At 53.9% G+C, this 13,643-nt stretch overlaps 1 protein-coding gene across 1 annotated transcript in view; it reads left to right on the forward strand.

Annotated features, from left to right (window-relative positions):
• The first annotated feature begins 12,626 nt into the window (after positions 1-12,626).
• The window catches only part of C2CD2 (C2 calcium dependent domain containing 2), a 69,056-nt gene continuing 68,039 nt past the window's right edge, over positions 12,627-13,643 (forward strand). The window contains exon 1 of the mRNA XM_032174677.2: positions 12,627-13,276. Coding sequence (XP_032030568.1) covers positions 12,998-13,276 — 279 coding nt within the window. The 5' untranslated portion in view covers positions 12,627-12,997. The remainder of the gene's footprint in view (positions 13,277-13,643) is intronic.

The raw sequence follows: 13,643 nt of genomic DNA on the forward strand, positions 1-13,643 counted from the left end.
ACATGTGTTACCTCCAACCCCATAGCAGCTCTTCGCTGCAGGACTGGCTCCCACCCTACAGTGGAGGAGGCAAAGCCCACTCCCTTCATGTTGCAACCATGTCCTCTCAGAGCCCTGAGCCCTGGAGGCAGGATGGGGGCAACCTGCATGCCAGGGAAGGCGCCCAACCTCTCCTCCTCACCCGGACAATTGCACGGTAGCCCCTCTGGTTGACCTCACTGGTCTCTTCCCATTTGATAATTCATCCCAAGATTTACTAATTACGTCCTTTCCCAGTGTTTTGTGATGTTCACACCCAGGCATCAGTTTCTAGAGTCTGCTGTGTTGGGGAGCCTCGCCATTCCATTTCCTGGTGCTGCTTTATAACATGTGCCCACAGGGTGGGCGCCTGGCACTGGCTCAGCACTCAGTCTCTGCCACCCCCACCGTGGAATCCTTTCTTTTCCCTGACTGTTTTTCGCCTTTAGAATTTCTTAGCCCCCTCCATGGTCCTCTCCTTCGTTTCTTTCTTCTTGCATCTCAGACCAACGTGATACTCCCGTGGGCAGGCATCGCTTTATCCCTGCTGGGGTGGCCCCTCCTCACAAGCCCTGCCCCACACACCCACTATGCTGCCTAAGGGAGACCCCTGCATGGCACCCTCTACAGCCCACTCCCACCCGCCACCCCCTGAGGGGCCTGGCTCACCATCCCAGGCGAGCCTCCGGGTCACCCACCTCCTCCCCCTACTGTCTCCATCTTGGTCAAATGCAAATATGATTTCATCTCTTCTCTGCCAAGTCAGCCACTCCTTTCTTTTGCTGTAGGGACAAAACCCACAGGCTCATTGCAGTCGTGCCTGAGCCCCTGGCCACCCTCCGGTGGCATCGCAGGGCTTTCCTTGGACTCTTCTTGGCCACTACTCCCAGCTGCACGGCTGCCCTTCCACCCACGCAGTTTACACAGTTACTTGTGGAATAGTCCCTCTGTCTCCTCTGCTGAGTTTAGGTCCCATGAGAATTGATTTAGCTTATCACTAACCCCCCTAGCCCCTAGCCCAGCACCTGACACACAGCAGCTGCTCAACAAATATTTGCCAAATCAGTGAACAAACCACCACACCCAGCCCATAACAAAAGCCAATCATAATATTTGTTAAACTAACCGGTCAAGCTCTGTTTTAAATGGTGGTAAGATACACATAACATTAAATGTACCATTACCACCATTTTAAAGTGTATCATTTGATGGTATTCAGCACACTCAAAATGCTGTGCATCCGTCACCCCTATCTAGTCCCCCAGAATGTTTTCATCTCCCCCAAAGAAACCCCGTGCACATCAGCAGTCATCCCCTGTCGGCCCACCCCTAGCTCCAGGTAACCACTCACCTGCTTTCTGCCCCGTCACTCACCTATTCTGGGCATTTCATGTAAATGGAATCATGCAATGTGTGGCGTTTGAATCATGCACTGTGTGGCATTTGAATCACGCAATGTGTGGCATTTGTGAATGGCTTCTTTCACACAGCATCACGTTTTCAGGTTCACCGTGTTGTAGCCTGGGTCAGTGCTTCATTCCTTTTTACGGCTGAATAATGTTCATCACATGGATAGACCACATTCTGTCTGCTCATTCATCTGCTGATGGACTTCTGAGCCTCCCCTCTCCAAAGGCTGGTATGACACTTTGCCTTCTTGCAGCTGGTCCCAGAGCTACAGGAGGAAGGCGAGGATGCCTCCTGGCACAATGGACATTCTCTCTTTTGCCTGCCCCCCCCTTTCCCTCCTTCATCTCAGGAGGGGCTCATTAAACACCAGGGACGGACCAGCAGGACTAGCAGCTCTGCCACCGTCGGCGTGCACCAGGACAACCCCTCCTGTGGCCTCCTGGGACAGCTCCTGCAGGGGACTCTCAGCTATGGCATCAGCAGTGGCCAGGCCGGCTCTCGCCAACACAGAAGGATACTCCCTTGTCTCTGCTTCTCACCAGAAGCTTTGACTCTTATAAACCTGTAGGCAAGAAGCATCTCCATGTTTTGTCTCCATCGTTTGAGGGGGGAGGAGAAGCTCTGATGAGGAGATGGCTATCTGGATCACCTCCCTTGGTCCTCACCAGGGAGCCCTCCTGGGGGGATTTAGAGAGGAAGGAAGCATTTTCTGTGTCCACAGTGTCCACAGTACTGGATACTATCTGTCCAGGAGGACCTCGTGTGCTGTCGCTGACAGATGGAGGGCTGGCCCAAGGCCAAAGTGTGCAGGGACTGGAGCAGGCACAGTGCCATGGCCACATGTTGACCCAGTCTCCAAAGGACACATTTGCACACTGGACACACCTCTATCAACAAGAAAACTTTGCTTCAGTTGCTCCTTCAATTCTGCATCCTTTGTTAGATCAATTTTTTAAAAAGACAAAATAATTTTTTTAAAAAGGATCATTTTCTCCGCAAGAGTAGTGGATTATTGCACCTGAACAAATGCTTAGGCACAAACCCTTCAGTCATCTGGGGCCTCCCCATGGAGGCCTGGCTTGCGTGCTTTGACTTCTCACTGCAGAGCAGCGTTGACGAACATGAGCACATGGATTTATTATTGGAGCAAATAATGCCAACCAGCCCTTTCTAACACTTGGCTGAATATGAAATGATTCCCGAAGACATATCTGATAGAACTGATGTCTTAGAGAAATGCTCTCAGGACTGAGGCTTCGCTGCTTTGCAGTCACTTGTCTTCACAGAGGCGTATGTCTCAGCTAGTAAAGGGGTTACCTGTTTGGCGTCCAAGCTGCGGACACACCACGTCAGCCCCAGCTGAATTTGTAATAAGTGGAGGGTCCTTGATGAGGACTTCGGATTCCTCACCTGCAAAACAGTGATAATAACATCTGTTTCATCCACCTCATAGCATTTTTTGTTTTGTTTTGTTTTGAGATGGAGTCTTGCTTTGTTGCCCAGGCTGGAGTGCAGTGGGGTGAACTCGGCTCACTGCAACTTCTGCCTCCCAGGTTCAAGCGATTCTCCTGCCTCGGCCTCCCAAGTAGCTGAGATTACAGGCATGTGCCACCACGTCTGGCTAATTTTTGTATTTTTAGTAGAGACGGGGTTTCACCATGTTGGCCAGGCTGGTCTCGAATTCATGACCTCGTGATCCGCCCGCCTCAGCATTTTTATGAGGGCTAAAATAAAACTGTGGCAGTATCTAATTTCTTTTTCATCTTTTCAATTCCCTTTAAAGGATCTTTGGTCAATCATTTATTGGACAGCCCAGGGTCCATCGCACTGGCTGAGATTCTGGGTGCTTTAACCCGGCTCCTCGCTATTTCTGCAGACTTGCCCTGGAATCTGCGTTCTTTGGAGCAGCCTAGCCGAGGAGTCTCTAGGCACCGACTAAGGATCTTGCCCCACAGAGGGTCCTCTGCCAGGTGCCCTGAGCGTTCCCACCCTGACATCCCCTACAGAGGAAGGACCCTTCGTGATCCCCCAAAATTCACATGTTGAAGTCCTTACCTCCAATGTGATGGTATTAGGAGCTGGAGCCTTTGGGAGGTGACACTGAGGTCATAGGGTTGAGCCCCCGTGAATGGGATTAGTGCCCTTGCAAAAGAGACCCCAGAGAGCTCCCTCCCTCTCTTCTCACCACGTGAAGAAACAACCAGAAGGCAGCAGTCAGCAGCCCCTCACCAGAACCTGACCCTTCTGGCCCCCTGATCTCAGACTTCCAGCCTGGTGACAAACAAATGTTGTTTACAAGCCACCCGGGATGTTATTTTGTTCTAGTGGCCTGAGCTAAGACACCTTCTGTTTTTAGGAATGTTTGCATGGATGTATGAGGTTGTGCAGCTTCCCTGACTTCACCTTTTAGTCCTGGAACATTCTTTCTCCAGTTCCCTTTTGAAGGGTACTGTTCAATGTGTGGGGCTAGCGTCCAGCGGCTCAGCAGCAGCCTGTGTTCTGGCCTACAGTTTCCTTTTTCTGCAATTTTCCTTTCTACAGACCCCCTGCTCCTCAGTGACAGAAGGCCACCAAACCCGTCCTGCTTCAGAACACCAGGGACCCAGTGGGCTTAACCTGGCCACCTTTTTTTTTTTTTTTTTTTTTCCCGGGGAGAGACTCGAGACTCCTTTTAAAATCAAGCCCAGCCATGCATTTGGAAGGCTGCTTTTGTGAGTCCATGCAGCACCCTGAGATGGGGGGAGGACAGTCCCCACCCCTTTGCTGGGCACAGAGGTACCCGGTTCAAACAACAGTTGTGAGGATCATGAGGACAGCCGCGCCTCACCCACCTGCGAGGAAGGCAGGGCTTCTACTAGGGCTGGGGCTTCTACTAGGTCGGTGCAAATGTAATTGCAGCTTTTGCCATAATACTAACAAAAGGAGAGCCCGGAGGAGGAGCTGGGGCTGCTTCCTTCCTGAGGGTCCCTGGCTTCCTCTTCATTGCCCCTTTAGCCGACTGGACAGAACAAGCTGGGGAAGGGGCTGGACTGGCAGGCAGCATGGATGCCCCGATTGTGGTGACCGCCCACTCTGCAGGGCCCATCCCTCCCTCGGGCCCCATGAGCGGGAGCTGGCAGAGCTTCTGGAAGGTGATTCCGCGGGGAAATGACACACCGAGAGAATATACACAATGACTTCACGTACTATAGTTCAGTCCCGGCTCCCTGCTCTGAGTACCTAGAGGAGATGATGATCCATCGAAATTGGGGGAAATGACGCATTGCAGTGTACCTGTGTCAATGAGCTGCTCTTCTCTAAGTCCACGGGGGTGTCGTATAGACTTGCTGCTTGGTGCAGCTGGGAGATCACGCAGCAAACACCTGGTCTAGCTCCGCCGCTAACCCTAACCCCAACCACGTTGCTGTTGTCCCTGGCGAGTTGCTCAGCATCTCTAAGCTTCCACCCCTCATTCCCACGATGGGGGTGATAATTCCTGCCTCTTACTTGTTATAGGATTTCTTAAAAGTACTAGGCAAACAGAAGCATGAGTATTTCCTGGAGCAGCAAAATTATTCCCTTCATCTTTATTGCACTATTTGGCATAACCACTGGCATATATAATAATTATTTGTAATTAGTACTTAGTTATGTGTAGATACATGCATGCTCCTGGATTGTTTTTAAAAGCCCTTTAATGGCATTTCCTTTAACTCTTTTTTTTTTTTTTGAGAAGGAGTCTCGCTCTTCCACCCAGGCTGGACTGCAGTGGCGCGATCTCGGCTCACTGCAGGCTCCGCCCCCCGGGGTTCACGCCATTCTCCTGCCTCAGCCTCCCGCGTAGCTGGGACTACAGGCGCCCGCCACCACGCCCGGCTAATTTTTTGTATTTTTAGTAGAGACGGGGTTTCACCGTGTTAGCCAGGATGGTCTCGATCTCCTGACCTCGTGATCCACCCACCTCGGCCTCCCAAAGTGCTGGGATTACAGGCGTCAGCCACCGCGCCCCCAGCCGATTTCCTTTAACTCTTAAAGAGACTGAATATCCCTCCAGGTATTTAGTTGGTTCTACTCACTGTGCTCATTGAAAACAAAAGCAGAAAGGAAAACTGTAGCCTAGAAGACAGGCAAAGCACTAATTACAAGAAATGTGCCTTGTCCTGCAGGGAATAAGGGCAGCTTTCCTGTGTCCTGTGTCGGGTAAGGGGAGACCCCTCTGGCCTGCGGGGCTTGGCTCTTTTCTAGTGGAGCCGCGCATAGATCAAGTGTTATTCCAGAGTCAGTGCTGGGAATGGCCAGATCGCTGGAGCTGCAGAAGCAGATCCCACAGGTTCTGAGAAGCTAGGAGCAGCTCTCGTCCTGCAGCCTAGGGGCTGTCCCCAGCGAGCAAGGCCCCGCTGTGGCCACCCCTGGCTGGAGGCTGTGCATGGCATTCATTGAGAGTCTCAGCATGGGGAGGGGTCATCTCACTCCAGCGAAGTCATCTCTCTCTTCCTCCATGCACCCTCTCTCCAGACTCCCGCTGCCACCTGACACATCCCTACAAACTCAACTTCTACATGATGAACACATCTTTTTTTTATTTTTTTCAAGACAAGTTCTTTGCTCTGTTGCCCAGGCTGGAGTGCAATGGTACAAACATGGTTTACTGCAGCCTCAACCTCTTGGGCTCAAATGATCCTCCTGCCTCAGCCTCCTATGTAGCTGGGACCACAGGTGTAAGCCACCACGCCTGGCTAATTTTTAATTTTTTTTTTTTTAATAGAGAAGGAGTCTCACTTTGTTACCCAGGCTGGTCTTGAACGTCTGAGTTCAAGCTATCCTCCTGCCTCGGCCTCCTTCCAAAGTGCTAGGATTACTGGGGCCTGGCCCAGGAACACATCACGAGGTCAATTCCTCTAGGTAACAGTGTGATTTTGGTTATCAGTGCATAGGTGTGGGACCAGCATTCTTTGGAGTTGGAGAAAATATGCAATTTATGCAACTGCCTCCTTGGAAATATATTTAAAAATTGGGGGCAGAGGCCGGGTGTGGTGGCTCACACCTGTAATGCCAGCACTTTGGGAGGCCAAGGTGGGCGGACCACAAGGTCAGGAGATGGAGACCATCCTGGCCAACATGGTGAAACCCCATCTCTACTAAAATAGAAAAAATTAGCCAGGCATGGTGGTGGGCACCTGTAGTCGCAGCTACCCGGGAGGCTGAGGTAGGGGAATCGCTTGAACTTGGTAGGCGGAGATTGCAGTGAGCCGAGATCGCACCACTGCATTCCAGCCGGGTGACAGAGTAAGACTCCATCTCAAGAAAAAAAAAAAAAATGGGGGCTGGAGGATCTCTTGAGCCCAGGAGTTCAAGACTAGCCTGGGCAACACAGTGAGACCCTGCCTCTACAAAAAAAAGAATCGAGGTTAAATATTTTCATTCATAAAATTGGTCCCAGCCTTGGGTACAGGCAAAAATGTCAAGTCACCTTGCTCCTGGGCATTCCCAAGGGAGGCTTAACTGAGTGACCTGGCAGAGGTAGGGCAGCCATCTGGGCCACATTCCTTAGTCTGCCCGGCGTGGGCACAGACTCGCAGGATGCATCATCAGGGTTGCCTGGGGCAGACTCTTGGCAGGCCTGGCTGGCCTGCAGCAGGCTGGCAGGCCCTGCCTCTGACGCTGCCCGGCCGCCTCCCAGCATCATGGCGTGACTCAGGCTCCCTGATGGGCCAGCACCAGGGTGCGATTTGAAGGAGCGGCGTATCTGCTGTTCACTCTTAGGGTGGGTGGTGGACATCCTGGGAGGCTGTCCTAGGTGGGCGCCTGTGCAGAGACACTGATCACGGCAAATGCTAGGGCTGGATTCATCTCACGTCTTTCCCAGAAAGGACCTGGGACTTCACGGAAGCTCCGTGAGTGAACTTCCCCTCTGGGTTTGAGAGGCCATGTCTCCTGGACTTCAGAACACAAAAGACAATTCTTCAGGCAGATCTTTGCACGTGAACGTTAGCAATGGGGCCTCTATTTCCAGCTTCTAACATTTTTCTCTTTTCGGAGAATTTGTTTGCCTTGACCTTTATGAAAGGAGATGGAGAGAACATGGCCCCTGGGGTCAAACCCTGGCTCAGCCACTTTCTTGCTGGGTGGCCTTGGATAGTTACTTAGCTTCTCTGAACTCAGTTCCCTTATTTTTTAAATGGGGCGATGCTCTTGTTTGCATGTTGCTGTGAAAATGAAGTGAGTCCATGAAGTTGAGTACCCAGGTGGTATTTGATGGCGGGAGATGCTCAGTACACACAGCTATGACTTTCTGAACGCCCGTCAGGTGCATAAGGGTGCCTGGTGCATCTGTGGGGACCCGGGAGGGAGCTAGAGGGCGGCAGGGGCTCAGCCGATGGCACTACCATTTCCATCAGTCGGTCCTGGGAGGGACGGCAGGCGTGCGGTCTGGTCTTCACTCTCAGAGACTGTTCACGCGGCATCTGAGGCTCACCTGGGGAGTTAGTGCAGTTACTCAGCATTGCTGCCTTCCTCCTGGGGAAGGCATCATGAACAGCATCTCCATAAGTCATGCAAATGACTACTAGAAGAATTCACGGCCCCTCTTGGAGGGGAAAGCCCTGTCTGGCGCCGGGCCAGGCTCTGGCCACGGGTGACCTTTGGTTGGGTCTGCCGGCTCTGGTATTGACCCTGTGAGCAGTACAGGAAATAGACTCGAAGCACATTCCAGCCTCCAGGTGGTGGAAATGACTAAGCCAGTGAGATGGAGCCAAGGAGATTGGGTCAAATGTCTCCACAGCCTCTCTGGTCTCCAGAAATCTCGCTTCCCACAGCAGCTGCCGAGGGCACTGAGCCAAGTGCTAAAAGCATTTTGCTAAGAGGGAATTCTTGAAACGTCTGCTCCCAAGTGCTGCTGGGGGGAAGCTGTGTATTTCCACTTGCTAGAGGTCCCTGGTAGGGCCTGTGAAGTGACTATCACAGCCCCCCGGGGCCCCCAAGGTGCTGGTCTCAGAATATTGGGGCACAACTTGATAATTCAAGCAATACTAATAATGTGAACTGCTTCAGGGTGAAGGGGAAACTTTTCACTCAGAGACAAACTATAAACGTTTCGGACCCTCTTCTTTTCCCTGCTTCTAGAAATTTAAGAATTACATTGAAAACTTAACAAAAGTCCCACATTTTTCTAAAAGTAATTTTAAAACCCCAAAGTATAACAAAGTATAACTCTTTATAGACGTGCGATACATGACATACATGACACTAGACATATCTATTAATTTCTAAAAATGTCACATCATCCCAGACCCTCCTGGGCTTGGTAGAGGAAGACGTTCAAAGACTTCCAGCTTTGATGCAGGGATGAGGCACTGCACCCAAGACTGGGTGACTCAGCAGAGATCATCCAACAAACAATTCTCATCTCCACCACGAGCATTTTAGAAATGTTTTAAAATGAAAAATAGTGCAGTGGATCTTGACTATGGCCTCAAACCCAGCTACTGTAAAGCATTACGAAGAAGAGTTTAGAAACTTGGCTTCCTCCTTCCCGCCTGGAGGCCTGCCATGCTAGCGAAGGAAGCCCTGGTTCAAGGTTTCCGGTGGACCCAGCAGACTGATGGGAAGTGGGCTTAGCTTGACCTAAACAGCTAGGAGCTGGGAGCTCAAGGTGAGCGTGCAGGAGGCGCCACAGCCACAGTGCTTTCCCTTTATGAGCAGCTAAAAATAGCAAACAACCACCGCAGAGTGAGTGACAGACCTATTTGAAGGTTTTGGTGGAGACAGAAGCCCTCCCTGGGCAGAGCTGCAGTCTCACTCCTTGGGTCGAAGGGAGATGGGGTGGAGAGAGAGGTGCCGGGAGCAGGAAATGTCACTGGGGGTGAGGGAGAATCCTGTGTTCTGGGAGAACCCAGCCCTCCAGTGTCTTCTGCAGTGGGAGAAGGGGACTGGGAGTTGGTGGATGTGTAGGGCTGGGAGCTTATGTAAAGGGAGCCTGCTCTTTTTCATAGATTTATAAGATGTTTCTGTTCCGATTTCGGGTTTTGTCCTGCAAGCCTGCATCATTTCTTATTTTCCCTCGATTTGCTTCTACACACAAGTAATCCAATATCTATATGTTGACATTATCTTTGAAAACACTTAACGGGGCCGGGCACAGTGGCTCACACCTGTAATCCCAGCACTTTGGGAGGCTGAGGTGGGCAGATCACCTGAGGTCAGGAGTTCAAGACCAGCCTAGCCAACATGGTGAAACCCCGTCTCCACTAAAAATACAAAAATTAGCTGGCGTGGTGGCAGGCGCCTGTAGTCCCAGCTACTTGGGAGGCTGAGGCAGGAGAATTACTTGAACCCAGGAGGTAGAGGCTGCAGTGAGCTGAGATCGTGCCACTGCACTCCAGCCTGGGCGACAGAGCGAGACTCTGTCTCAAAACAAAACAAAAACGAAATTAGCCAGGCGTGGTGGCACCCTCTTGTAATCCCAGTTACTCGGGAGGCTGAGGCAGGAGAATCACTTGAACCTGGAAGGCGGAGGTTGCAGTGAGCCGAGATTGTGCCACTGCACTCCAGCCTAGGTGACAAAGTGAGACTCTGTCTCAAAATAAATAAATAAATAAAATAAAGAAAGAAAGAAAATTTGTCACACGGAAGTGCGACAAATTGCAAACTAGGGGTGCTGGTTAGTTTACAGTTTGTTACAAGCCTCTAAATAAGTAAGTGGGATGGGCCAGCACACCTGAGACCTGAAGGAATGAGACAGGTTCCACCGGTCACACAGGACAGGCTCTCGTCACTGCCCACACAGCCGCAGGCGGCCTGTGTGCACACATGGCGGGGGGGACACCGGGCCCTCGGATTCCTCACCCCGGTTATTCTGGCAAGGGGACCAGCAGGACTCGAATTATCTGACTGCATAGGTCTAGCTACAGGTCAGGACATAATTAGACTTTTCTGCCAAATAAGAAGGGATTTCTTTTGTTTCTGCCTAAAATAACACAGAATAGAAGAAAAGAAGAGCAGTTTCCCCCACCCTTAAGAGGCTGCGGCAGACTGGAGCGCTCGTGTGTAACACATGGGGGTCACTTGCAGGACGCTGAGTCTCATTCTTTTTTTTTTTTTTTTTTTTGAGACGGAGTCTCGCTCTGTTGCCCAGGCTGGAGTGCAGTGGCGCGATCTCGGCTCACTGCAAGCTCCGCCTCCCGGGTTCACTCCATTCTCCTGCCTCCGCCTCCCGAGTAGCTGGGACTACAGGTGACCACCATCGCGCCCGGCTAAGTTTTTTTGTGTGTGTGTTTTTAATAGAGACGGGGTTTCACCATGTTAGCCAGGATGGATAGTCTCATTCTTATTTCCACTTTCTGATAACAGACCTGGCTCGCAAGGGTCCATCCCCAGCTCACCTGGGCAATCCCCGTCTAATTTCACCTCCCTGACAGCTTCCTATCCTGTTCCCCACAAAGCCTCTCTGTCCAGCTGCTGTGCCATTCCTTCCTCTTTCCTGAAGAAAATCCGGGCCCACGGATTCAGGGCCAGAATCCCCTCTGATGGACCATCCACTGGCCCCGCAGCAGACTCCTGGCTAGGGAAGAGAAGGCCAAATGCTCAGTCTTATCTAATTCCTTTCAAGGTCAAGCCCCCTTAATACAGCTGCAGAAAATAACAGGTGAATCACTTTTTTATGGTTTGGGCCTGTGTTAGGCCCCGGAGAATCTCAGGCTAGTATGTTTCTATGGCACTCCCTAAGGACCGCGTCCACTCTGCAAGAGGAGGGCACAGGGGCACGTCCCACACACCACACCACACACACACACACACACACACACCATACCACATGCACCACACTGACACACCACACACACACGCCACATGCACCGCATTTGCACATTACACATACACACACTCCACATCCATGCACCACACATACACACACCACCGTGTGCACCACACACACACACCACATGCACCGCACTTACACAATACATATACAAACAGCACCACACCACACCCATGCGCCACACACACATCACCCTGTGCACTACACACACACGCACCACACTGACACACCATATACATACACCACACCACAGCACACATACACACACCACACCCATGCACCACCACACTCGCACCACCCTGTGCACCACATACACATCACATGCACCACTGACACACCACACCACACACCACATGCACCACACTGACATACCACACACATACCACACACCACATGCATTACACTGACACATCACACACACACACAACACACCACATGCACTGCACTTACACATCACAAATACACACCCATGAACCACCCATACACACTCGCACCACTCTGTGCACCACACATACACCACATGCACCACACACACACCACATGCACCACACACACCACACACACATGCTGTGCACTTACACATCACACATACTCACACACCCAGGCACACTGACACACCACACACGCACCACACCACATGCACCATGCTTACACATCACACACACCACATGCACCACACTGGCACACAACACACATACCACACCACATGCACCACGCTTACACATCACACATACACACACACCACACCCATGCACCACACATACACACTCACACCACCCTGTGCACCACACACACCACACTCACAACACATCACACCACAGGCACCACACCCCCATCACACCACATGCACCACACACATCACACCACATGCACCCCCGCCCCACCCACACACTGAATGAATAACACAGCCACACAGAGCAGGGCCTGGGCCCGGTGCTGAGCCCCTCCTTGCCTCTGAGAAGTACACCCCCTAAGGCAGGCCCAGCCCCCGGCTCAAGGGGCAGCCACGGATTTCCAGGGACTTTCCGAAGACTGAGCCTGGAGCCCGTATTGCTGGCGAGCAAATGGCAGTCCTCGAAATCACCCTGACTACGCGCTGTGCACACGCACACTCACACATGTGCACACACACGCACTTGTGCAAGCGCGCACACGAGCCAAGCCAGGCAGCTGCACAGCAGCCGCCGGGGTCGGGCTGATGAAACCGGAGGCCCGGGTCACCTCGCGGCCCGCGGGCAGTCGCCGGAGGGGCGGGCGACGCGCGCACGTGGCGGGGCCGGGCGGCCGGGCCTTTAAGGGGGCGGGGGCACGCCGCGTTAGGAGCGGGGGGAGGACTGCGGCCCTCGCAGGCCCGGCCGCGCCCCCTCCCTCGGGCACCGCCCCCGCCCCGCCCCGCCCCGCGGCCAGAGCCTCCTCCGGCCACCGCTGGGCCGCGGGCGGGACGCCCTGGGCGGCGCGCGCAGGAGGAAGCGCGGCCGGCAGCGGCCCAGGAACTTCCCAGACGCCGAGTCGGGAGCGCGGGCCGCGGGGTCCGCTCGCGCCCCTGTTCCGCAGGTGTGCGGGGCTTGCGCCCAGCCCCGGCCGCGGCCGCCGCGCGTTTCCTCCCCGCTTGCCCCGCCCGGAGGCCCCGGGCCACGCTCCTCGCCGGGCTCCGACCCCGCCGCGCCCCCTCCACGCCCCCAGCGCGCTGCAGCCGCAGCCAGCGCGTGTCTTGAGTCCGCCGCTCCGGCCCGGGGCTGCCGGGGAAGTTGGGGCGAGGCGGGCCGGGGATGCGCCATGGCCATGGCCCGGCTGGGCTCGTGGCTTGGGGAGGCGCAGTGGCTCGCGCTGGTGTCGCTCTTCGTCGCGGCCCTGGCCACGGTAGGCCTGTACCTGGCGCAGTGGGCGCTGGCCAGGGCGCGACCCCAGCCCCAGCGGCGGACAGTGGAGCCTGGAGAGGGGCCGCGCCCGGGGTCCGACGCGCTGCTCTCCTGGATCCTGACTCTGGGCAGCTGGAGGAGCCAGTGGCAGGCGGCCTGGGTGACCGCCCTGAACGAGGAGGCCGAAAGGAAAGGGGTGAGTTTCCGGGACTGCGGGCCGGGGGGCGGCCGATGCCGGGGCGGGCGGTCCGGGCCGAGGTCTTTCCTGGAGGCGTCGCTGCAGCCCCTGACCCAGGCGAAGTGAGTCCTCCCCCCAGCGCAGACCATCCTCCAGAGTTAGGAGAGAGACGGGGGAGCGAGGCCCCTTGACGGAGAGACAAGACAAAGTGATTGATTTTATTCTCCAAACGGCAGGTGCTCCAGGCCCTGGGCACCGCGAGGGACAGGCTGGCAGTTGAAGGGACTGTCAGAAGTGCTCATCCGCGCCAGCCAGTACCTGCCTTGCCTGGAGTCCCGGGGCGAGTAAGTGCCCGATCGGACACTTACTGAGCTTGCATGTGATA

This window comes from Hylobates moloch, unplaced genomic scaffold, assembly GCF_009828535.3.
Source record: "Hylobates moloch isolate HMO894 unplaced genomic scaffold, HMol_V3 SCAFFOLD_14, whole genome shotgun sequence".
Classification (NCBI taxonomy): Eukaryota; Metazoa; Chordata; class Mammalia; order Primates; family Hylobatidae; genus Hylobates; species Hylobates moloch.